Raw genomic sequence first — 24,764 nt, 5'->3', positions numbered from 1 at the left:
CAACACATTCCTCGACAACACGACCTGAAGAGGAAACTACAGGCGGTGTGTCAACAAAAGCATGTTTATGTGCCATGAACAACAGGTGCTACGAATACGGGTCATTGGTCAAAACGTCGCCCATTACATGTTGACGTTCAGGGGAGCTTTACAGATGGATATGTTGAGTGTTTTTGTTTATTTTCGCTTTTGCACTACCTGGCAACACAGCAGCATCACCAGGGGCCTGACTACAGAAAATGCGTAAAATTCGTTGGGCAGTGATCGCCATAAAAGACTCCACCCTCTGAAAAGTGAAACCCCATAAGTGATAGGGTAGTTGTCGAGAGGATGGAGGAGTTCCCATAACTTGCCAATGTGCTTCGTATGGTGGTGTCGCACCATCAACCCTTGGCTCGTATGGTGGTGTGGCGCCATACGAAGCTGCAGCTCTCCTGGCCACCGTCAATCCCTCCCTTCTCTCTGCTTGTGAAACGTGACGGTGGTTTTTGTTGTTGTCTGGGGTCGTGTCCGCGTGTGATGGGCGTGGCTTGTGGGGCACGTGGGCGGCGCTCGTGGTCAGTGGGCGTGGCTTGTGGGGCACGTGGGCGGCGCTCGTGGTCAGTGGGCGTGGCTTGTGGGGCACGTGGGCGGCGCTCGTGGTCAGTGGGCGTGGCTTGTGGGGCACGTGGGCGGCGCTCGTGGTCAGTGGGCGTGGCTTGTGGGGCACGTGGGCGGCGCTCGTGGTCAGTGGGCGTGGCTGCCCAACAGCAGGAAGCAGCCCGCACGCCTCTCGCGGTCTGCTGCTGCTGCTGCTGCAGCTGCTGGCGCTGTGAAGGCGCTCGGAGTTCCAATGGAGGCCGGACTTGGTCTGGAGGGACCGGGTCCGGGGCCCGTTCCCTCGGCGACTTCGCTGTCGCTCCTGTTGCTGCTTCTCTCGGCGGGATCGGGGAGCGCGGCTGAACGGCACGGGGCGCCGAGGCGACCTGCGGGTAAGAGCTGCGGCCTCGTCCTAAACGACGCCTGTCATGATCAGCTCCGAGCCGGGTCTGGCTCCTTGTAGGCAGAACGAAGCCCTCGCCCGCCGTGACCTCGCCCGCCGTGACGCTTTCACCTCCATCACCACCCGAACCTTCCTCACCACTTTCATATCGCTCACCAGCCACACCCGTAGGGGCCATCCATTTAGTACGGACGCATGGAGGGGAGAGGGGGGTGGTTAACCCAAATGCGTTCGTTTGCGTATGGGGGGTCTACTGACACTGTACGCATAGGAAAAGGGGGGGGGGAGGGTGAAGCCTCGATAATAATTTGTCGACATTGGCCTTCAAGTCAGTTAGATAGTCCGGCGGTGGACTATCTGTTTGCTTAAACACGTCAATATTGTTAATCCTTGCTCGTTTCTGCGTGGATTAAATATCGGCCGTTCTATAGGATTCGGGGGGGAGGGGTGCGTCAAGCTACGTACGCAGAGAGGGGGGGGGGGTGTAAAAAGCACGCGTGCGTATAGGGAGGGGGGGAGGGGTCAAGTTTTGACATATTTTTATGTACCTACTAAATGGATGGCCCCTTAGCCCCTCATCTCCCGATCGAACCTCACCGCCTTGACCTCCCAAACCACCCTCACCTCCCTCCCTTCCTTCACCTCCCAAACCACCTCCTTCACCACCCTGATCTCACCGCCTCCACCTCCCTCTCCACCATGACCTCCCTGATCTTCCTTGCCACCCTTATCACCTTCACCTCCCTAATTCCCCTCACCCTTACCTCCCTGACCCACCCCATTCTCTAAGGGTGTCATGATTCACCGGCCCCACACCCAGCGATTCGACCTGTTGTGGCAATTCCGGAGACCCATATCAATTGAAGTATTATGTAACGGCGTAATCATTTCCTGCCTTTCTCAATTCAGTGCTGGATGAAGGTCTCCCCACATCTGCCACTATCTCTCATGAATGATCCTGTGATGCAGGAATCCATGCAGCGCCTGCACATCCACTGCTTTAATCCCCCCATCTCATACGGAAATGTAAACTCGGACGTGTTATGTTCCTTGACTTGAGTCGAGAGAATCCGTGTTCTATCGAGGAATGAATCTGTGCATTGTTGCGCCCCTAACCGACTCATGCCGGCAGGTCGGGGTCTGGAGGCTCTGCGGCACTACGATCTGCTCTCTCTCTCACACATGGAGCACAGGATGAGCCGGAGGGACGTGGCGGTGGGGCCTCGGGACAGGACCGTGTCCTTCCAGGCGCTCGGCAGGTGTGGGAATCGTGACCCGCAGTCGTGTGTGAGGGGAGCCCTCCCGAGCGGCACTAGAAGTGTGGAGATTAATAACACAAACTTCTGCCCAAATCCATTATCCCATGGGCCTTCTTGGACGAATGTTTTCCAGAGCCTGTGTTTATGCAACATTGCATGTAGTGGATTCAACTTTCTGATCCTCGGCCACATTTGTCAAGCAGGTCATATCCTACTGGTGAGATTCAGAAAGTTAGATCCATTAGCGAATGCTGCCAAAAACATCCATACAGAAGATCTATCGGATTTCTCCAGTCTGATGGATGTACAGTAAATGTTATGACATTTTTTTGGTGAGCAGACTTTTCCTCCCAAGCTAGAAGTCCCATTATTGCATGGTGTTAGTTGCTCAGATGTTCTTATCTCCGGGTAATTGTCTGCTGTGCCTCTTCTCTAGTGACATCCACTATGCTCGTATCTCATTTAACCACATCGTGTGCCATCTCACCCTGGGTTCTCCCTCTGCTCTTCCACCCTGTTGGCATCTCCAGTGCCCTTCAAATTTAATATTCTTTGTCTCAACTCACCACATGCCCAAACTGTCCATGTCTCGCCTCCCTTAGCTTCTCGAGAATATCAGTAACCCCTGCTAAGGCTCTCGCTTCTTCATTCCTCTTCCTTTCCCTTAGAGATATTCCCAACATCATATTAGGTTTATCATCTCTGCCTTTTCAAGAACTATATTCCATATCTATGGCTCTGCAACATATCAGCATTGGCTGCATCACTGTTTTGTAAATGTGCACATACTCTGACTAGCATCTTTCACTGCATACAATTCATGAAATCTCTCGTTCGATTGACTCAGCCTTAAATGAGTACCTGGGATGGTGAGTAAACATCTCCACTGGGGAGAAAAAGGCGGGCGGGCATAGTGCTGTCCACATCACCCCCTCGTGTGCTGTGTGGGCCTTCATAGGTGCTCACTTAATAGCATTTGCATCAATGGCCTGTTGAGGCTATATGGGGAGTTTTGTATTGGTATGTTGGTGTATTAAGTGTCCCAGTATGTGTGTGCGTGTTTGAGTGTATTTAGTGTGCTGGCGGAGCCTCAATGCGGTTTCAGGAAAGGGCAGTTCTGCACAGATGCCATATTTTCTGTCCGTCTGCTACAGCAGAGGTGTAGGGAATTCCAACAAGACCTACATCTCTGCTTTATTGACCTGGTCAAGGCCTTTGATACCACCAGTAGGCCTGGGCTCTGGGTAGTTCTTCGTGCTTTCGGAGTCCATGACCCTCTGCTCATGATCATTAAGGATCTTCATGATGGTGAGCGGGCCTGAGTAAAACTACGTGGCCGGGAGTAGGAACCATTCCCTCTACACCTTGGGGTGCGACAGGCATGTTTTCTGGCTCCCACATTATTTAACATCTATTTCGACCATGTAGTTCGTGAAGCCTTCAATAGCTGTACCAGAGGAATTTCCATCTGGTACAGATACAATGGGAGGCTGATCAATGCCCGGGTGCGGTCAAGGGATGGCTCCCCATTGCGCAACCATGTTATGTATGCCGATGATTTGATAATTGCTGCTCACTCAGAGGAGGAGTTGGAGGCGCTGCTGCTGAACCTGGAGCTTGCCACTAAGAGGTGGGGCCTTACCATCAGCCCCACCAAAACTAAGCACCTGCCTGGGTATTTGGTACCATCGGACACTCCACCCCCACAACTCTCAATTGGTGATAGGGTAGTTCTGGAGAGAGTGGAGAGTTTCCCATACCTGGGCAGTGTGCTCATGACCGGCTCCGGTTTAACAGCAGAGGTCTCACTCCGAATCAGTCGATTGGCATTATCTTTTCATCAGTAACGCTGTGTGGAAGCTACCTGGTCTGTCGCTCCGCACGAAGTTTCAGGTCTTCTCGGCCACGGTCATTCCATCCCTTCTCTACGCTTGCGAAACATGGACCCCCCTAATGAAACATTTTTGCCGGTTAGAAACATTTAGGCTGGCCTGCCTACGATCCATCCTCGGTTTGACCAGGCTGGATTGTGTGAGGATCTCACAAATCCTTGAAAGATCTTGACGAAGTCCCATCGGTGAGCTCCTCCGGCAGGCAAGGCTGCGTTGGCTGGGCCATGTAGCCAGCATGCGCAGCCACCGCATGCCTAAACAGCTTTTGTTCAGCCGGATCGAGGGGGCGAAACTGGCACGGCACGGGCTAGAGAAGAGATGGAATGATGTGGTACAGGAGGATGTGGAGCTGAGCGGACTTGCCGATGACTGGTACGAACGGTGACAAGATGGGCCTCTGTGGAGGAGGCTCGTGAAGGACGCTAGTGGGCAGTTGGAGGCAGTCGCCCTCCAACAACAACGGAGGGCAGAGGAGCGACACTCACAACAACGAGCGGAGCGCCGGGTGGCTTAAGCACAGCAAGTTGGCACAGTAGGGGGCAAAGGTGGTGCATCAGCCAGTCGTCTCAAAAGACCTGTGGCATCTGGGTCTGCCCTGTGATCTCCTGCCAGCGGGCGTTCGACACTTCACGTGGCTTCAAGGTGCACATAGCCTGGCACAAGCGTCGTGGTGACGTCACCGACACTTAGTAGCGAATGGCGGTTGTTGTTGTTTTTAGTATGCTATAAATTGGCACAGTAGGGGGGCACAGGTGTTGCATCTGCCATTTATCATAGGTAGTTAACCTGTAACTTTCCCATGGCATGTCAGCGAGCCTTCAACACTTCATGTGACAGTCTAGAAGGGCATTTAGCCTGGCACAAGCGCTGTAGTGATATCACCACCACTTAGTGGCAAATGGCAGCTGTCGGTATTGTGAGTGTGCTGCTATGCGTATGCGTGTGTGCACGTGCAGGAAGTTCGTTCTGCACCTCAGTGCACGCCGTGGCCTCCTCACCGACTCTGCTCGGGTTCTGATGCAAGATGCGTCGGGGGGGGTAAGGCCCCTGCCGCTGAACACGCATGGCTTCTACTCGGGATACGTGCAAGGTTTGTGCACCACCAACAACAGCAGGAGTAACAACGTCAGAGTGAACTGCACTCCTTCCTCATGCCACAAACTACTGAAATCCCTTGCATCTGTGTGAGTATGTGGGGTCATGTGTAGCTTGGTTTGTGGTATTGTGTTTAAGTTGTTGTGTATAACTTAGTGTGTGGTGCCATATGTAATTCAGTGTGGTGTGTGTGTGTCACGTGGTGTGCGGTGTCTTGTGTGCAGGAGATTCTGACTCTTCGGTTCAGGCCTACATTGGGGAGGGTGAATTTTCTGCACGGATCCTCACCAGTGGAGATGAATACCATGTTGAGGTTTCCGAAGATGTATTTTAATCTATATATGCGCTGCCTGCCATTACAATTATCCTCTGTCCTTATTCTATAGTTGCCTCTCATCTATCTCAAAACTGTATATCATTTATGTATTTTCATGCTTTCTTTCAGCCATTTCTTCCACAAGTTTGTCATCTGTTAAGTTATTATTGTTATAGCTTATTTGAGTACCATAACACTTTTAGGATGGTCCTGCCATGTTTTGCGGTAGGGGGCGATGTTGCTGTGTGTAATCCAAATGTATTAATTTGCAGGTATTTTTCTAGCATTGGGATATTTAGCCAGTACTACTTAAATTGTATGTTAGTCTAGTTTTGAGAGGATGCCATAGAAACTGGAGGAAACTCATGCAGAGCACACAAGAACATAGAAACTCCATACAGAGAGGCATCTGTGTCAGGAATTGAGCCCAGGTCCTGCTTGCTGTGAGGTAGGAGCTTTACCACTGCACTGCCACTGCCACCCAATATGTTGTTTTGTACGGAGATGTCGTTGCATTTGAATGGTATGACTTAAACTAGAATTATCCCTGATTGCTGTAGTAAGAAGATAGACCTCGATTTGATGCTCTGCTCTATATTTTCAGCCACTGTGGAGGCTGGCGGGCGACCCGGAGGATGAGCGCATGGTTGTTTACCGGGGCGACGCCCTGCAGGGCTCACACGCACCTTTTTGTGCCACTCGACCGCCCCGCGGTGCCAAGAAGGGGGGTGAACGAGAGGGCCGCCGTCCTGGGGAGCATCCGGGGCAGCAGTTTGGCTCTACCAATAGTGGTGAGTACCAGGGCCCCTTGCCATCTAATTCACAGTTTAATGTTGAAGTGTAGATTCTGTACAATTGCTTGATTTGAAATTGTATTTGACATACATCCTCGCCTATTTAAAAATGAGTGAAATAATTGCCCTTATCTCATTTTCATGTTTCGTTAACGTCATTGCACTATGAGCAGTTGTTGCACTTGGTGTTACGTTATTTGCTTGTGTCATTTTGGTGGTCCAGGTCACTTTTGCGTATGACACTATCCTGGTCTCTTGAGTTCTCGCCTGTTTAACCGAAACAAACTTGCAACTTGGTACCGCCCGGGCCCTTTCCACTCGGTGCTTTTATTACCGTCTATCCTGTACAATCCCCAACTTCATACGACGATGCTGCTGCCCCAGGCTACAATCGCACGCTGCTGCTGTTCGATGCACTGGCGTTGTACGGTGCTGTAGCATTTGGTTGCTCTCTGCTTAGCAGGAGAGGCCGTGCGCCCCAAACGTAGCGCTGCTGCAGGGGGCCCGGTGGGGGCCATGGGGGAGCCCGTGAAGGACACGTGCACCCTGCTCCTGGTCGCCGACTTCCGCTTCTTCCAGGCTATGGGGCGGGGCCAACAGGGGACCACCATCAACTACCTGGTAACCCTAACCCAATGAGCATTGAGGCATTGGTGCTCATCGCCTGTTCAGAGAACCTGAGCCAGTGGTGGAGATTCCCCAATCGTATGGGAGTGGGCGAGTCTATAGGACAACAGCCACTTTTGACTTCCCCAAAAAGTGGTACCTAGTTTACTTGACCACAGATGGATGATATGCTGAGTCAACCCCCAACGAGAATTTGAACTTGTAACCTTCTATTTGCGATTCGCTCGCTCTAGCACTGAGCTACCAGTCCGGGTCCTGTTGCCTGTCATCTCAATGTTATATGGGGAAAAATCCCTCTTAACACGAGCGTTACAATCTTGCACTACAAGCATTCCTAAACATTTTCCCACATCCGTCCTTTTGAAAAGCCTCTCCACAATGCATGTTGCATACACGTTGCAGCTCTTTGTTACGTTGGGAATATTTCCAAACCAAAGCATGCGCCTCTCCCCTAGTGGTGCATTGTAATGATGCTGCAGCAGCTTCTCATTTCACGAATCCTTCGCACCGTGTCCCCCGCATCATCTCACTTGAGTCCTCCACGTGTACGGTGCAATTTGCATAGACACAGCTTCTAAATGCAATGGGTCTAATGCACAATTCTTCTGTTCCATTGAAGAAGGTTTTGTTGAAGTCTCGCTATGCCTGAAAATGATATCCTCATTGACTATCTACCAATGCCTGATATGAACATGTTGCCCGGTAACACGTTTAACGGTCAAGCATTTTGATACAAACAGTATTCCAGTTCATTATCGCGTGGGAGGGGGGTGAGTCTGAGACCACAGCCCGCGTTTTGACCCTCTTCCTGAATTTGTCCTGTTTTGCTTCTTTACCCAGAAAAGTCTCAGCTTTCTCAGGAGGGTCCTGGCAAGTTTTCTCAAGACAAATGAATGAATCAACTTACATTTGTATTGCATTTGATTGTGTAAATAATCATCTCGGTGTGCAGACCCCCCCCCCCCTATTTAGCGGGTGATGATTACTATGTGTTTTGCAAATGAAGTAGATTTCCATGTAATTTTTCAAATTTGTCCCAGTTGGACCATGACACCGGCACGAAATGGACCACTAATTTTGAATGTTGTCACAAGACGTTTAATGTCCACTGCGAAGCAGGCAGTGCGTAATATTTTTTTTAATAAAAACATCAGCTGTATTAACTAGGGTGGTCTGCCGCATTCGAACTGTGAACCTCTACAACCAGTGATGGCGAATGCTGTCCGACCGTGGCTTCACGCTGTGCGAGGTGTGTGCCTGTGTGCGACTCGTGCCTATTCTCGCGCACCTGTCTGCTCGCGTGCCAGATCGAACTCGTCGACCGTGTAGATGGCATCTTCCGTGGGACGCACTGGGGTGAACAGGCAGCCAGTGTTGGCATCCAGATCCAGGAGGTGGGTACTTCTTCACGTTTGTTCTGCTGTTTTGTGGCTTTGTTGCCTGGCTTAATGTTTCTGGGTGTTATTAAGCATACTTTAGATATGCTGAAGTGACGAGTATGGTGCGAGTACTTTGCATGTGTGATCACGGTGTGTGTGTGTGAGAATACCATGTGTACATTTGATATGCCTGTGTGTGTGTGTGTGTGCAAACACTGCGTGTGTGCAAGAACGATGTGCGTATGCAAGAACTATGCGTGTGTGTTTGAAAGGTTGATGGATGTCAGCACTGTCTGTGCGTACATGCGTACAAGCATGGTTTCTGCGTCCTTATGGTTAGCGGCAGTGTCGTGGTTAGTGCGCTGCCCTACGAATCCGGCGAATTGAGTTAGATTCGTGCTCACGGCCAACACCAGTAATGATTATCTGAACCAGTCTTGGGCCTCCTCTAGCCTCAAATATAATTACCAGGTGCAATGTGTAAATATCAGAACTCGAGAGACGAAGGCGGCTGGGTGTGGTTCTTGTCACCAACTCCCTCAGGTGCTCTGCCGGCCTTTATAGGTGCTCGCTGAGCACTTGCTCCATCAGTCCGTGAAGGCTATACTGGGGATCTTTGTCTTTGTGTACTTGTAAGCATCGCTTGCGTGAGTTAGCATGGTGTGTGTACGGTAGATCTTGATACACGAGGAGTCCACGGTGGTTGTGGGTGGCGAGCGACACTACAACATGGAAGCTGCCCCGAGCCCCATCACTCACGGTCTCCCAAGCCCACCCAGTCTGGGCACCACTTCTCACGCGTGGAATGTCAGCGAGTTGCTGCGGGTAACACTAATTTATATATATGTGCTTTTTATGCTGTTGATTCTTTCATAAAAACATTTTCCCACTCATTACACACAATGTGTTTGTCGAAATGAACCGCAATACCTTGCTGATCTCGTCAAGGAACATAAACCATCATTCAAACTCCAGTCATCCTCGCAGTGGCTTTTAGTTAACCATTGAACAAAAACGATGACTGCATCGGGCACTTTCAGATGCACTCCTGCAGCAGTCTGGAACGCTCTTGTGATATTAAGAAGCCACTGGAGCTATGCACTTTTAAATCTAAATTGACAACTCATTTCTTTAGAACTGCTCTTTGTGTTGAGTTTGTTGTCCTTAACCCACAACTCCGATTAGCACGGTTGGCGATGTACGGTGCGAAAGAAATTGTACATAAGTACATCTCAAAACACTACGGAATTATTAAATGCCTAGTTTTTTGTAGAGACATGGTGAAAACTATAAATGAGCAGGAAGGCAGCTAGATCTGGTGCCAAGATTTTGCCAAGGTTTGTGGTCCTATATTAGGATGTTTGGCCTACTCTATTAATGGGTGTGTATACGTGTGGGAGGAAACCGGTGTGCCTGGAGAAAGCCCACATCACCGAGGCAGGGGGGTAACACGAATTCCCCATGTGTTGTGTGCTCCTTGAGTGCCGTGGCCTCCCTAACATACAAGGGGGCTCTTGTGGTGAATAACTCGCAGATAATCTCATTTAAACCGTGAAAAATCAACGTTGTGTAATGCCACTACTCATGAGGGGAAATGTGACCTGTATCTAATAGTGTGTGTTTGTGTACGCATTGTCTGTGCACGTGAACGTGTGCACATTTTCCGGACAGCAATTCAGCATGGATGTGTCGGAGCGGGCGTCGCAAGTGTGCCTGGCTCATCTGTTCACCTACCAGGATTTCGAGGACGGCATCCTGGGCTTGGCCTACGTTGCCTCTCCCACCGGGAAAACCGATGGCGGCGTGTGCAGCAAGCGTACGAATCCCCGCGATCCCGGACGTGCGCACGCGCACCCTCGCTGACACACGGACACTGGCGTGGTGCAGAAACGCGTCGACACGCGCGTGCAGCAACACCCCGCGGGTTTCGTTTTTGCTGCGTGGCCGACGGGTTTATAGCGAACTTACAGCGGCTGTAACGAAACAGGCATTTGTGCTGCTCGCAGGAGTCCAAGAAAAGAATGGCATCAACGTGTCGTACAACACGGGCCTGACGAGTACCATGAACTATGGCAAGACGATCCTCACAAAGGTGTGTTGCCTCTGGTGCTGATGTAACCCCTTCAATAATCATTTTTTGCGTATGGCACGTGAATAGCATCTTAGCATTGGACACCTTTACTTACCAAGGCACACAGTTCCTATTGTAGGCAAATTGCATGCGAGTACTAAAGTTTATACAACAGCCACAATTCGCCACTAAGTAGCGGTGACGTCACAACGGTGCCCTGTGCCAGGCCAGGTGCATTTTTTGTTGTTTTCCGACAGACTTGTTCTTCACCTGAGGACAGCTGCTTGCATTTTGGCCGAAACGTCGTGAGAATTGTACTTGATTATGTAAAATGTTTATTCTTTTATTATTTCCCTTCTACATGACTTTACCGAAAGAACCAAGAAGACAGGTGCATATTCTTTGGTTATTTCGGTAAAGTGACGTAGATAGAAAAATAATAATAATGAAGTGAAAAAATATCACAACATCTTCTTGGTTCTTTCGGTAAAGTCACGTAGAAGGGAAGTAATAAAATAATAAAAATAAAACATAATAAAATAAAATAATATAATATAATTATAATAATATAATATAATTATTTTATTTTATTATGTTTTATTTTTATTATTTTATTACTTCCCTTCTACGTGACTTTACCGAAAGAACCAAGAAGATGAATCCCTGCAGTCACGAAAGCTTTAAATCGAAAAATAACACAACAGTTTGCCTTTAGAGGCTAACCCCCTTTTCCTGATGATGACCGCTTGTGTTGCGATCGAAACGTCGTGTTTTTTTAAATAATTGTATTATTTATATTGTTATTTATATTTTTATTAACTTTATTATTATTTTTCTATCTATGTGACTTTATCAAAAGAACCAAAGAATATGAATTCCTGCAGTCACGAAAGTTTTAAGTCAAAATTTAGGCCAGGTGCACTTTGAGTATATACAGTACACACATACATTGACTTCAGTTTTAACCAGGTGAGTGCCCTTGCAGCAAAAATTGGGGATTTAGCAAGGGAGATCTGACATGCAAAGTACGATACAAAATATCTCTGTGCCAAAAATAAACAACACTTCCTTAAAAGTCACCATAAACAGCTATCAACAATATATCTCTGCATGAAGGCTACCCAAAGTATGTTCAGTTGATTCTGTGTAACCAGGCGAGAACTAAAGAGACCTGGATGAGTTTCATTTGCACGAGTGACCTGGGGCATTCGTCTTTCAGTAGGGGACTATGATTGCTTCTGTATGGCCAAGCCTAGGGGCATCCCCAGCAAAAGCTGTCCCTCTGCATCAGTCTGCCAGTAGGAGGTGATGATTGCTATGTATAATCCCAATTGAGTAATATGGGTCATCTCCCATATCCCCGCACTGCCTTAATAATGATTATAACAAGGTGTTCATGATCTTAGTCTCATGATTTTAATGCCCCCGCTGGCTGCCAACTCATTGCACTATGTAACACAATTTTTGTTCCTGGATAGTAAGTGTTATTTCCTAATTGCTTATACCTAAAGAGTATGGAAAATACTCTTTTGTTTTTTCGTTAAAGTCACGTAGAAAGAAAATCAATTAAATAATAGAATACGACATTTCGATTGCAACATGTGCAATTGTCATCAGGTACACACAGACAGACACACAAGCAGAGAGAGACAACACAGAGACACACAGAGAGAGACACACAGACAGACACACGAGCAGAGAGAGACAACACAGAGACACACAGAGAGACACACAACATAGACATACAGACAGACACACGAGCAGAGAGAGACAACACAGAGACACATAAATTGGCTGCAGACATAGCAAAATGCATCTGCCAGATGCTTGCAGCCTCTTGATGCCATTTCAGAAAATGCAGATATGTATCCATTTCGGCAGCTGGAACTAAACTGGTGGGCTTAAGGCCCCTGTATTTATACAGGGCGTTTCAAAAAAATGGACCCGATTTGAAATCGCTATATCTCTGCAACCACGAACCGCCCTTGAATGAAACTCTTACCACTTGAAAGGGTGGGGCATAGAGAGGGCGGGGCATAGAGAGGGTGGGGCATAGAGAGGGCGGGGCATAGAGTTTCAAATGATTACCGCTAGATGCCCACAAACAGCTCCTAGCCTCAGTCATTCGCAAGATGGTGACCCCGCAACACAAGGCGTTTTGCGTTCTGCAGTTCTGCAAGACTGAATCCGTAATTGCGGTGCAGCGTGCGCTTCAACAGCGTTTTGGCATTGATCCGCCAATGTCAGAGCATTCGTCGTTGGTACCGACAATTTTAGGAAACAGGCTGTGTATGTAAGGGGAAGAGCACAGGGCGACCACGCACCTCAGAGGAAACAAATTCAACTATCGTTTCGATGTTGTCTGTACAGCAGGTGGAGGGCACATAAAGCATTTATAAAATGGTTAGTAAAACTTGATAACTCACTAAACCGTTTGTATCTTTTTGTGTAATTGTAACATGTTGCCATCGTGAAATATACTGCTTTGAAATTGGGTCCATCTTTTTAAAACACCCTGTACTACTATTTATATTACTGTAAAGTTCTAGAATGTTCTAGAAGTTACTACAAGTTTACTCAGCACTGAATCTATCTGGAAAATAGGTACATTTAAAAATATCATTGTCCTGGTCACAAAAGCAAAGTTTGTGGGGAATAATAGCCATTTTCTGTACTTTTGAGGCATGAGCAATTAGCAAATAATACTTACTACCCAGGAACAAAAAAAATGGTTATACAGTGTTATTACTCCAGGTGTGTTAACCGTAGATATGCAGCATCTGCTTCACAGTGGATGGTAAGAATAGTCCACTCTGTGCCAGTGTTGTGCTCCAAATTTGTAAAAATACTTGCCAGTTATTTGAAGGGGAAATGCTCAGCCATTGATGCCCTCTCCTGCAAAAACCTGCCAGGACCCTCCTGAGCAAAAATTTACTCACTGAGGCTTTCCTAGGCAAACTAGTGTAATAATTAGATAAATAAACCTAATAAATAACTCCGATGTCAAATGTATCACTATCCACTCATCTCTGCACCTTTTAGATACCTCTGCATTGAAGGAATCCATCACGGTGTAGTCTGTTTGCCCACATTCACAAGTATATTCATCTCTATGTGATGCGTGTTTGTAATGTATTTGTGTGATATATGTGCAACACGCCGTGAGTGATGCGTAATAACAATTGGTTTATTTATCCAAGAAAGCCACACTGAGTCGTAGGACTCTTTTTCAGGAGGGTCCTGCATTGGGTTTTTATTTTAAGATGTGTTCAGCCATATAATGATGCGTGTTTACGATACAAGCGGGAGAAAACCCATGTTGGCAAGGGGGCAACACTCTTTCCCCTTCCAGATGGAAACGGCGATTTTTCCACTTGTGCTGCCTTGCCGTGGCGAGCCAGTGTATGACACCACCTTCACGTCCACGGGAAGGGAGTTTAACAACATTTAAGAGATCCACCAACCCTTGCCTCCACAGTGCTGGATTACAGGCGTGTGCCACCATCGCGTGGCCACCATGCGTGTGTGCTATGTGTGTGCGGTGCGTGTGATGCATGCAATGCATATGTGTGCGATGTGTGTGTGTGTGTGTTTGCCGTGTTTAGGAGGTGGAGCTGGTCGTTGCCCACGAGTTGGGCCACAGTTTTGGGGCCGGGCATGACACGGAGGAGTGCTCTGCAGGGCGCGACGCCGATGGCAAATACATCATGTATCCAATTGCTGTGAGCGGAGACCAGCCCAACAACGGCGTGAGCATCGCCCGCGCAGCACTATCACAATGGCTCCGACAATAGCAAAAGCACAGTTGGCATCTGGCGATGCATGGAGTTGTAACAATTTGCTACTTCTGCATGCTTTTGGAGTTAGAGTGACATTCTATTTGCCTTTGTGGTGCCTGTAGAACCCAATATTGACTTTAGGCTTCGCTTGAGCCACTCGCAATGCATACGAATTGGATATAATCCAATCTTGTGCATATGATTCCACGCAGGTAACATGAGTACAACCTTTTTTAGTCAATGATTTGTAGCTTGCCTAATGCAGTGGTTGGGATTCGACTACATGCGACGATGGATGGGTGAAGTGTGGCACTCATGGCACTAGTCTCTGTGGCAGGGCTCTGACTGTGTGTGCGTGCGTGTGCATTGTGGACCTGTTTGTGTTTCTGCTGCACAGCTCTTTTCCCCGTGCAGCGTGCGTTCTGTAGGGCAGATCCTATCCCACAAGGCAGCCAGCTGCCTCACCCCACAGAGACACAAGTACTGTGGGAACTTCCGCGTGGAAGATGGGGAGCAGTGCGATGAGGGCCCTCCGCTGGGCAGGAACCACTCCTGCTGCACCCACAACTGCACCCTGCGTGAAAACGCACTATGCAGGTGTGGCCTCGCCTACAAAACGAACTCCAGGGCTTGCCGATGTCCCACGTTGTCAATCCCATATGATATTTTACGTAACACAGGTGCTCATGGGGGTTTTTGTCACCTCGCTCTGTAATCTGAAACCGTTGGTGGTCTCTGAGAATAATTGGAACTGAAGAGTGAACTTTCACCGGCCACTTGGCTCAGCGGGAGAGCGAGCAGCTCGCAATCAGCAGGTAGTAGTTACTTGAAAGATCTGTCGGTCGATGGGGAATGAAGTGCATTCACGCTTTCTATTCACACAAATGTGTGCTTACACAGCCACCCGTGAACACCTGTACTCAGTATGCCTGTAATGGGCACAGCTGCCCTGCTGTGGCTTGGGTCATGACAGTGGTTACTGGCCCAGTTTATCATGCATGTGCAGAATGAGCTATACCACCACAACCTTCTGTCCGCTGGGGTATGGATGATGGTGTGCACACTGGCCACGAGCCACCTGAGATACGATGGGTAGGCACAAGGTAACGGTGAGGTTAGTATTTGCTTCATGGGGGTGGCACTGCATCCTCGTGTGGGGTCATGCCCCCCACCCAGAAGTCCCCGCGGCATGTTTCTCTGGGCCTACATGTTGTTGTGTGTGCCTGTGTGCACACACATGCATATCCAGTGACCGAAACTCACCCTGCTGCCAAGGATGCCTCTACAAAGACCAAGTGCTGTGCCAAGGTCGGCTGCCCGCCCTTTGCAGGGAAGCTGCCTTCTGCACAGGTGGGTGCATGTCTCTCGTGAACAACTAAGCTTATATCCACACTCCACAAGCATGGGATGCGGTCGTATTAATATTGTTGGAGTAGTGTTGTGCCCCGGTGCTTTGACGCTGCTGTGATAACCACATCTGCGGTTGCTGTTGTTGTTCAGGAGACAGTGGAGTTTGTCCCAAACCTGGAAACTTGTCTGATGGGACCGAGTGTCTCGACCACGGTCGCTGTTTGAGTGGCGTGTGCCAGCCGTTCTGCACAACTCTGGAGCAGAAACTCGAGCCTTGTGTATGTGCAGGTTAGTGCATGACACATCGGGTTCCTATGCCTCTTGGATTATTGACGTACAGAGCGTAGTTTTCACGAGTCGACATTTGCTGATTCATGGTTTCTCATCACAGTTGAATTCATACAATACCACTATTAGGTTTAATATAGCATACAGATGCAACCGAATTACAGAATACTGTACAGAAACAATGGCCTTTTAATATTTCATATAGAGACATTCAGTCAGTCAAAAACGATTCGGATTAATCATTCAATAACACTACATTTGGATTAAATTCAACACCACCTCGAACAGACACCCTAAAGTACTTTACACAGAATTGGCAGAAAGATCTCATTTATTCTGTGCGTTTTTAATCGAGCTCGAGTTCTGAATCCTTCCCTCAGAGGTTCCAGAATCTAGACAATGTGGTCCACACCTACACATCGTTATTATACCACAATTAAAATGCATCCTTGTCTCATTACCTGGGCACATGGTTCGCCCAGTTGTGAATTGAATAATTCACACATCTGGAAGCCTTCTCCGGTGCCTTGCACGATCAAGGATACATTGTTTCATTGTCTCGCTGGCAGCCCATGTAATCACGTGAAATGAACGCTGACATCCTCACTCTGCATCTTCTTACTGCGTTGAATCGAAATTGTTCGACAAGCTGTTGGTAATCCAATTTAATTAAATGTGTAACATTTCAAATTACACGACTCGGGACACATCACTGCACGCACAACCATTCTGCCTCTTTTCTTCATCTTAAGACTCTTTTCAGACGGGGCCTAATCAGTGACCCAATACTTGAGTGGGGTATGTATATCCAAATTGAAAGTTGTTTGAAATATTGTGTTGAACTGTAAGTGCGTATCTCTGTGTGCGCGCCATGCGTCTGTAGAGAAGAACGACTCGTGCAAGGTGTGCTGTCGGAGACCAGGAGGAGGGTGTGCCCCATACCTGGCGGCTGGAGGCTCCCCTCTGTTGCTGCCCCGGGGGAAGCCGTGTTCCGTCGGATTCTGTGACATTCACGTGAGGTCGCATGATGCGCTGACACTGAGGGCAGGGTGAGGTGGCAGCACCTGGGTTGCATGCCATGGTCTAGAAGCTGCCCGCTTCAAGCTGTGATGTTGTGTTGTGCCGACCTAGGCCCGTATTCATAGTCATGGTTCTGCTTAGAATTGGCTCTGGCTCGAGCGAGCCAGCTCGAAGCCAGGCTTAACTTGAGCCGGCTGTGAACATGGTGCCAGACACACTCAGGACTTCCGTGAGCCGAGCCCGAGCCAAGCCACGGCTGAGCCGCTCGTGCTTCCTTGGAAACAACCAAGTGGCTCGAAGCCTGAGCTGAGCCATTTTTTAGGCCAATCCAGATCCGGGCTGTAACTAATGATACAGCCCTAAAGCTGCCTCCATATGATGTAAACTACACAGGTTGAGCGTCTGAATAACCCATGGAGTTGACATGCAGGCAGAGTAGCGTGTATAGCTCCCTTGTGGGCATGCACACTCCTCTTGGATCAAACAATTCACAGGGAAACTATATCTAGGCCAGCATTCCCCAAGCGATGTGTAACTATCCTGATGCCTTCACAAAGGTGTTAACAAGTTGGAGACGCATTTACCACAATCTTTTAAATTTACTGTTCATATTGAAGTGTGAGTTTTTTTTACGTTTTTTCTGGGGGTTGCAACCCACAGTTTGTGAGGTTCAGGCCAGGATGGGCTGCTCGTGCGGCAAGGTTCAAAAAGCTCCTCTCGCGTCTTCACAGGGACAGTGCATCAAGCAGGTGCAGGACTTCTTGGAGCGCACGTGGGACTTCATAGAGAAGCTCAACGTCAACGAGCTCAGTGAGTCTCCCATGTGCGGGTCCCAGCACGAAGAGAGTTCCGGCTCAAATTAATATTGAAGGCACTGGTGCTCATCGCATGTTTACAGTCCTGACATAGTGATGGAAATTCTGCATCCCTATGGCTGGGCTGAGTCGATATGGCAATCACCGTTGACTTCCTCGTAGTAGTATTCATTTTATTGACCCCACAGGGATGATGAGTTGAGTCAATTCCCAACCAGGATTTGTACTATTACTACTATTACTATTTTTTATTTTACCAGGCAAGGGCCACTGAGCTATATAGCTCTTTTTCAAAAGCCACCAGGCCACAACAAAGTGGCTTCTTACGTGGAAATTTTTACAACCAAATACTCTAAATGCATTTTGATCCTAAATGTGGAGGGAAAAATCAGAGGACCCGGAGAAAAATCCACGGGGATGACGTGCAAACTCCAAATAGACTGGCGTCAGGGCTGGGATTGAACCCACGGCCTCTTGCATACCAGGCGAGGTAATTAACATCGTGCCACCGCGGCACCCCAACCTCGTTACGAGCCGGTCGCTGTGCTACCGAGCCACCATGCCGTGTGCTCCAAATCCAGGTTCCTGAGGGACATTTACACTCGCGCCACTGATTACATTATTGCTTCTGTCTTCCCTCGGTGTTCATGTTGTATGTCAGTTGTGTGTTTACAGTTTATATTTTCCAGTTTTATTTGCATATTTACGATTAATTTTGTGGGTTTTGTGGTTTTCAGTTAGAGGTAGTAAATCTATTTTTCAGGTTTTTCAGGTAAAATTTCAAATATCTAATGTCTGTGAATCTTATTGTTTACTATGGGAATGGGACACAGTCATATCTCTATTTTTTTGGCTGCTATCACGATTGAAGTGATACTATATAGTAAATGCGGACACCAAGCCATGTCTCCCAGAAAATAAAATCTCGAACATGAATGGTTGTAGAGGATAGGTCTGAATGAGCCTCCTTCTGTGGTGCAGGCCGGTTCCTGGCTGACAATGTGGTGGGCTCTGTGCTCATCTTCTCGGTTCTGCTGTGGGTTCCACTCAGCCTCCTGGTGCACTGCGTGGTAGGAACATCTCCTTCACCTCTCACCGCACTCACGACCAGAGTACAAGTCCCATGCACGGCATCGTTTACTCTCAAGTCGGAGCCTTGGGGCTGTATCTTAATCGTGGCTCAGCTCGGGGTTGAGTTGCACTGTTGTTGTTTTCAAAGACGTACGAGTGGTTCAACCGTGGCTTGGATGAGGCTCAGATTATGGAAACCCTGAGCATGGCTTAGGGGCCATGCCTAGAGCGAGCTTGAGTAGATATTGGCTTTGAGCCAGAGCAACAATACTGCTCTAAATTATTGGCGTGATAAGTTCTGCTTGGATATATAAAGTGAAAGGCTGAAAAGTCATTACTCAGCCAAACTTTGCAGGATATAAATGGTCCTGCTTGGCTTTGTCATACAAATAGGCGACTGCCACTTCACATGAATCCATGTGCCAGAGGTGGCCACTGATGATCAGATCTCACATTTTATTGTCTCGGATGGCCACTTAACAAGCTCCGGCCTGTGACAATGGTGCTAGTCGTGGTAACTCATGGCAGTATCCATGGTAAAAGTGTACTTGTCATTCGAGATTGTTTGTGTGTGTGTGGTCTGCATCGTGTTTCTCACACTGTCTGGTTTGCAGGACCGTAATCTCGATAATGAATTCTCGGCTGGTGAACATTGGCCCAGACCTGGTCAGGTATGGCTCTTCGACCAAATTCTTTCAACTGGGGTCCATAGGCCCCAAAGCAGTTGTGGACATCATCAAGGCTGTGAATAGAAGGCAACAGAGTCCATTGAGGATTAGTATCAGGGATTATTTTCAGGCTAAGGGATTTGTGTTTAGGATGACCATGAAGAAAATAATCCGAATCTGTAATTGGACTGGAGGAATCCAATGAGTTTTGAAGCTCTTTTTCACAGATGTCAAGACAATTACAAAAGTAATTGCAAAAGTAAAGTAATTAAATGAAAACAATTACAAAAGTAATTGTCTGCCCTGACAGATCTATATGCAAGCCTTGTGACAGTGGCAGTAATTGTGTATTCAGTCAACAGAACTGGTCTATGGATCACCATACAAATTCAAGTGGGTATGTGTATGACATCAATGGACCGACAAGTCTAATAACAAAAATATCTCCTGTCACTCGCTACACGACGCAAAGCACAATTGTTCATGCAGTAGCACTGCCCACGCATATGCAAGCGATACAACTTCAGTTATTGGATGCGATACGGATTTCCTGCAATTCACTTCCTGGTGGTACTCACTGGCCAACTTTCAATCAACATCAACAGTAATAACATATCAACAATTTTAACAACCATATAATAACTTCCATAAGAGAGTTTTTTTTGGGTTAGATCGCGTAAGTATATAAATGTGTCGTTAAACCGCCACCACCCGACACAGCCAACTAGTAAGGGTTGTCACGTAAACAGAACGTGGACAATTCGTCACTAGTACAGCACTAACCGTTGTGTTGGAGAGCCAAGCCACAACATTTACAATCTGAGTACGACGTTTTGCCAGTAATTACAACTAGCTTCATCAGGCGACAGCCAGATTTGTGGAGAAGTCTTACTGTTTTGTTCCTAATTATGCTCGTAATCGAAGGTTTCACTATATATTTCCCCCCCCCCCCAAATCCCACACTCAGCTTCCCCCACCCTTTTCTCCCCCCTTGCCTCCCCCCTCTCTTACCTATATAACCTCTTGCCACGGCAGCTCTCTCGCCTACTTCAGCATTTTCTTGCTGTGGTTGTTCCACCTGATGAAGATTGCTTGTGTTGCGATCGAAATGTCGTGATTTGTTTTATTTTATTTCTACCTACGTGACTTTACCGAAAGAACCAAAGAGTATAATTAGATTATTGTTCATAACAATAATATATCAACAACAATACAACAGCAATAATCTTAAGGTTAAAAGCATCAATACCACGTGAAAAAATCTGAACCGTACCAACTGATCATGAGCACAAGGGTTGGGTGTGGGTGTACGCAACCATTGCCGTTTAAAAAAGCGTTTCTGCCCGTTTTCGTGCATTAATTTACAACAATAAAACAACGTTATGTTACTTTTCAAACCTTTTACACAATTTCCTAGGAATGTCCTTTGCAAGAGAATTACATTTTATTCATCTTTTCCTTCATCCCTGTACCGTTTGGGAGCTCCAGAGCATGACAGACATACACTTGTGAATTATATGTGTATAATGTGTGCACTATGCAATTGAAAAATCATAAATGATATTAATGAATCATTGGTGCTACGCAGCTTGTGTACAACTTTGTTTCTCCCGTGTGTGCAGGTGGTGGAACAGCTGAGCGCAGACTCTTTGGGGGACCAGGGGAGCCCTGGGCTGAGCGCCGTGCCACCCATGCACTTCACATTTGCTGGCGGTGGACGCTTTGGCTCAGGTGCTCGACTCATTCGCCCGATTAAGGAGGAACCAGCTTACAACAATGATTTGCCACTCTCAAGTCCTGCCCGCCACTCCTACAGCGATCTGTGCAGCATGCACAACAGGAATGGAGACTAATAGGACAGCATTGTGTTGCCTGAAAATTCTGCGCAGGAAGCTTGAGAGCAAGGGTGTTGGAGAATGCTTGGGATTCGTTTGCAAGAGGTCAAACAACCAAAAAGAACAGGGGCCATGACCTCTGCATCATTAAATGACTGCGTTAGATGGAAACATTGTAGTCTATGCAAGTCCTCCCACACTATTGTATGTGTTGGTAATTTATATGGAAATTTTGCAGGACACTTGGTGAACATCAGAGGACATTCTGGCAGAATGTGTGAGCCTCAAGGAAATTGATGTTTTTTATGCCTTTAGTAGAATCAATGTGACATGTTTATTTTTGCAGAATAATCACTTGATCAACTCAGTGTAGCACTTTCTTTGCATATAATGCTGAATCGGACACTTGATGTTAACCCTTTGCACCCTTCAACGTGAGTTTGATAACGTTTTATAGCATCTTAACACTTCACATCCAGTAATTTTCTAAAACGGGGGACTACACCCTTATAAAGGGTGCCCACTTGTTTTATGGGCACCAACATTTGTTGAGCCAGAGAGGGTGGATGTGGAGCCAAGTGACTGGGTTTCATTAGGGACCGAGTTGCAAGTCCCAGAAGTGCAAGGCAACCAAGCGACACTCAGGAACGCACGGGCCCTGCTTGCCTCCTTCCTGTGCCCGGTGGCGTCACTCTTGGTCAGGCCGTGCTACGTCAGGAACATTGGCACAATGTTGTGGGAGGTTGCTGCTCTTGGTGCAACACAGAGTCAACAGAGTCCCTTGGTCGTGGGATGTACATGCCTCGGAGAACAAGACACGCGGCACACTGTCCAATCGGCTCCATTGGAACGGAAACATTTCAAATAAAATGCTGCAAGATCTACCCGAGACTGCAGGTGCCTTCAGCCATAATAGAGGTTGTTTTGGGTTAGATCGCGTAAATATATAAATGTGTCATTAAAACCGCCACCACCCGACACAGCCAACTAGTAAGGGTTGTCACGTAAACAACGTGCCAATTCGTCACGAGTACAGCACCACGGGTGTGTTGGAGAGCCAAGCCACAACATTTACAAACTGAGTATGACGTTTTGCCAGTAATTACAACTAGCTTCATCAAGCGACAGCCAGATTTGTGGAGAAGTCTTACTGTTTCGTTCCTTATATAGAGGCATGGATGTGTTGACCACCCTTCTACGCTCTTGCACAATGTGGGGGGGGGGGGGATTCCTTAGGCAACGTACATTATGCATGTGCATTTTTGCGAACCCTTTGAAGTAGTCCTTCCTGTCTATTGTGTTGATTAAAATAGCCCTACCAACGGTAATCCCTATTGAAATACGCTGCCCTTTGTAGGCATTCATTTAAATAATGTATTATATGATGATTCGCTTCCACGCAGCGCTAAGACGGTAGCTATCCGAACGGTTAAAGTTATTTTGATTTTTCAATTTCGATAGATTCTCTAATTAATCTTGGCCAGTAGTAGCTGGTTTTGCACAATACTTCAACATTATCAACATCAATTGAGTGTCCTTGTTGGCGCACGTGTTCTGTTGCTGCTAACAGTTGTATTTGGGATAGTTTAATATTTCTCTGATCTTTTAGTCTCGTGCTGATCATTCGTCCTGTTTGCCCAACATCACATTTACCACACGTGCAGTTAATCCTGTACACACCTGTTGATAGCTTCGGTAATACATCTTTTGTACCAGATATTAAATTCTGTATTTTATCTACCCTGCCAAATCTGACTCGGATGTTTTGTTTTTCCAAACATCTGGGTAGTTTATCAGTTACTCCCATAATGTACAGTATTTTGATCATTTTAATTACTTGTGCAGTTTCAATGGTCTTGTTATTTGATTTGGTTTTGGTATTCAATGCCCTGTTGATTTGTGCATCATTGTAACCGTTCATTTGCAGCGCTTCTTTAACATGTTGAATTTCATTTCTCAGATTTTTACCATCTGACACTTTCTTAGCTCGATGAATGAGCGTCTTGATAAGAGCAGATTTCTGTGCGGGGTGATGGTGTGACTGCATTCAGATAGGCGTCAGTATGTGTTTTCTTTCGGTAAACAGTAAGACTTCTCCACAAATCTGGCCGTCGCCTGATGAAGCTAGTTGTAATTACTGGCGAAACGTCGTGCTCAGATTGTAAATCTTGTGGCTTGGCTCTCCAACACACCGGTGTGCTGTACTCGTGACGGATTGGCACGTGACAAACCTTCCAAGTTAGCTGTGTCGGGTGGTGTCAGGTTTTAACGACACATCTATATATTTACGCGATCTAACCCAAGAAAACCGCTGGATGATATTGGTCTCGTGAAAGCCGCCGACGTGTTGGACAGGTGCCCTCAGCTTGTGGTGACTCCACGTGAGCTACTTTCTGCCTCCGGGTTATTTGAGCAGCAACGTGAACTTGATAATAGGGTTTCCCCTTTTTTTCTGGTAACAAAACAGGTGTTAAGATGTTAAAACAGCAAACTGAAACCTTTTTACAAGGAATTGTGTCTGCATTAACCACTGATTGTGGTCAGAATGCAAACAAAAACATTCTGATAATATATGCTTTGAAAAAAGTGGAAAAACCTATAATCATATTTTGGTACTGGCAAAGGAGGTCCCATGACAACGTAAACTTGTTTGGCTTTGGTTTGAATTAAACGATGCGGTCATAACAGGACATCTTTATTTGTTATCACGTTTGTTTACCCAGGGAAGCCCAATGGAGTCTAAAGACACCTTCAGGGGGTCCTGTCAAGTTCGTGCAGTTGTGGTTGATGTTAATTTTTCAACATTGGAATATTTTGTCAATATCATTTACTCTTTGGTTCTTTCGGTAAAGTCACGTAGAAATAAATTAAATTAAATAATAGAATAGAATACGACGTTTCGATTGCAACACAAGCACCATCACCAGGTAACGAAAGCTTCGAATCTAATATAATTTACATTGTATGTTTATTTTAGCTACGGTAGAAAACCCAAGAACCTGGGGCCTGAGTATCGAACTGAATTATGCAATTCTAGGATTTTCATAGCCTGATTTGTCCTAACCTCGATCCCACGAGAGAAATCGTGTTTATTCTAAAAACGGAACCACCCTCAAGTCTGACATTACGTCCACACACGGCACGCTCTTACATAAACCACACACTCAAATACACACACAGCCAGCACACAGCCACACTATATACTTTCCCTACACATACACGGCACTCGTATTAAGGCCGGCAAGACGCACTGGTTCTAAGCACAAAACCCCACGCTCGTGACGTTCACACGCAAAGTAACATTGTAGCAATTGCACGAATGCACTCGCACAAATAATAAGTGCAGTCACCCACATAATAAAACACGCGAATCTCCTGCCTGGTGGGGTTGCGCATTTTCTGCCATCGAGCCTCTGGAGGAAACCGTGCAGAGCAGGGGGATGAATAGAACCCAGAAGAAGAGACCCTCCTTGCTATGAGGGACGCGCTACAACTAAGCCACCTTCACATTAGATTTTTTTAA

General features: G+C 47.1%; 1 protein-coding gene across 3 annotated transcripts; it reads left to right on the top strand.

The window, feature by feature from the left end:
- The first annotated feature begins 730 nt into the window (after window positions 1-730).
- Window positions 731-24,483, top strand: LOC133349091 (disintegrin and metalloproteinase domain-containing protein 17-like). Of its 3 annotated transcripts, none has more exons than XM_061562265.1 (19): window positions 731-971; window positions 2,115-2,241; window positions 5,090-5,223; window positions 5,453-5,541; window positions 6,149-6,335; window positions 6,799-6,959; window positions 8,273-8,359; window positions 9,020-9,169; window positions 10,016-10,160; window positions 10,351-10,436; window positions 14,021-14,164; window positions 14,592-14,791; window positions 15,444-15,544; window positions 15,698-15,832; window positions 16,716-16,846; window positions 17,584-17,662; window positions 18,649-18,737; window positions 19,353-19,409; window positions 21,029-24,483. In XM_061562265.1, exons 1-19 carry the CDS (start codon window positions 833-835, stop codon window positions 21,257-21,259), a joined length of 2,472 nt encoding a protein of 823 aa, XP_061418249.1. In that variant the 5' UTR covers window positions 731-832; the 3' UTR covers window positions 21,260-24,483. The 3 variants fall into 3 exon arrangements, with proteins under 3 accessions (XP_061418249.1, XP_061418247.1, XP_061418248.1); XM_061562263.1 differs by having other exon boundaries at window positions 15,695-15,832; window positions 21,029-24,481; XM_061562264.1 differs by having other exon boundaries at window positions 6,802-6,959; window positions 15,695-15,832; window positions 21,029-24,117.
- The last annotated feature ends 281 nt before the right edge of the window (window positions 24,484-24,764 follow it).

Source organism: Lethenteron reissneri, chromosome 29, assembly GCF_015708825.2.
Source record: "Lethenteron reissneri isolate LAM-NWPU_2019-01 chromosome 29, ASM1570882v1, whole genome shotgun sequence".
NCBI lineage: Eukaryota > Metazoa > Chordata > Hyperoartia > Petromyzontiformes > Petromyzontidae > Lethenteron > Lethenteron reissneri.
Note: the sequence above shows the minus strand (reverse complement) of the source record. Positions and strands in the feature narration are given on the sequence as shown.

What these genes read in the sequence shown, in the direction of transcription:
- LOC133349091 (XM_061562263.1), top strand. Translation starts at nt 833, where the DNA reads ATGGAGGCCGGACTTGGTCTGGAGGGACCGGGTCCGGGGCCCGTTCCC. An exon ending in TTGGCATCCAGATCCAGGAG is followed by an intron (nt 8,360 to 9,019) that starts GTGGGTACTTCT and finishes TGTGTACGGTAG; the next exon opens with ATCTTGATACACGAGGAGTC. An exon ending in GAGACCAGCCCAACAACGGC is followed by an intron (nt 14,165 to 14,591) that starts GTGAGCATCGCC and finishes TCTGCTGCACAG; the next exon opens with CTCTTTTCCCCGTGCAGCGT.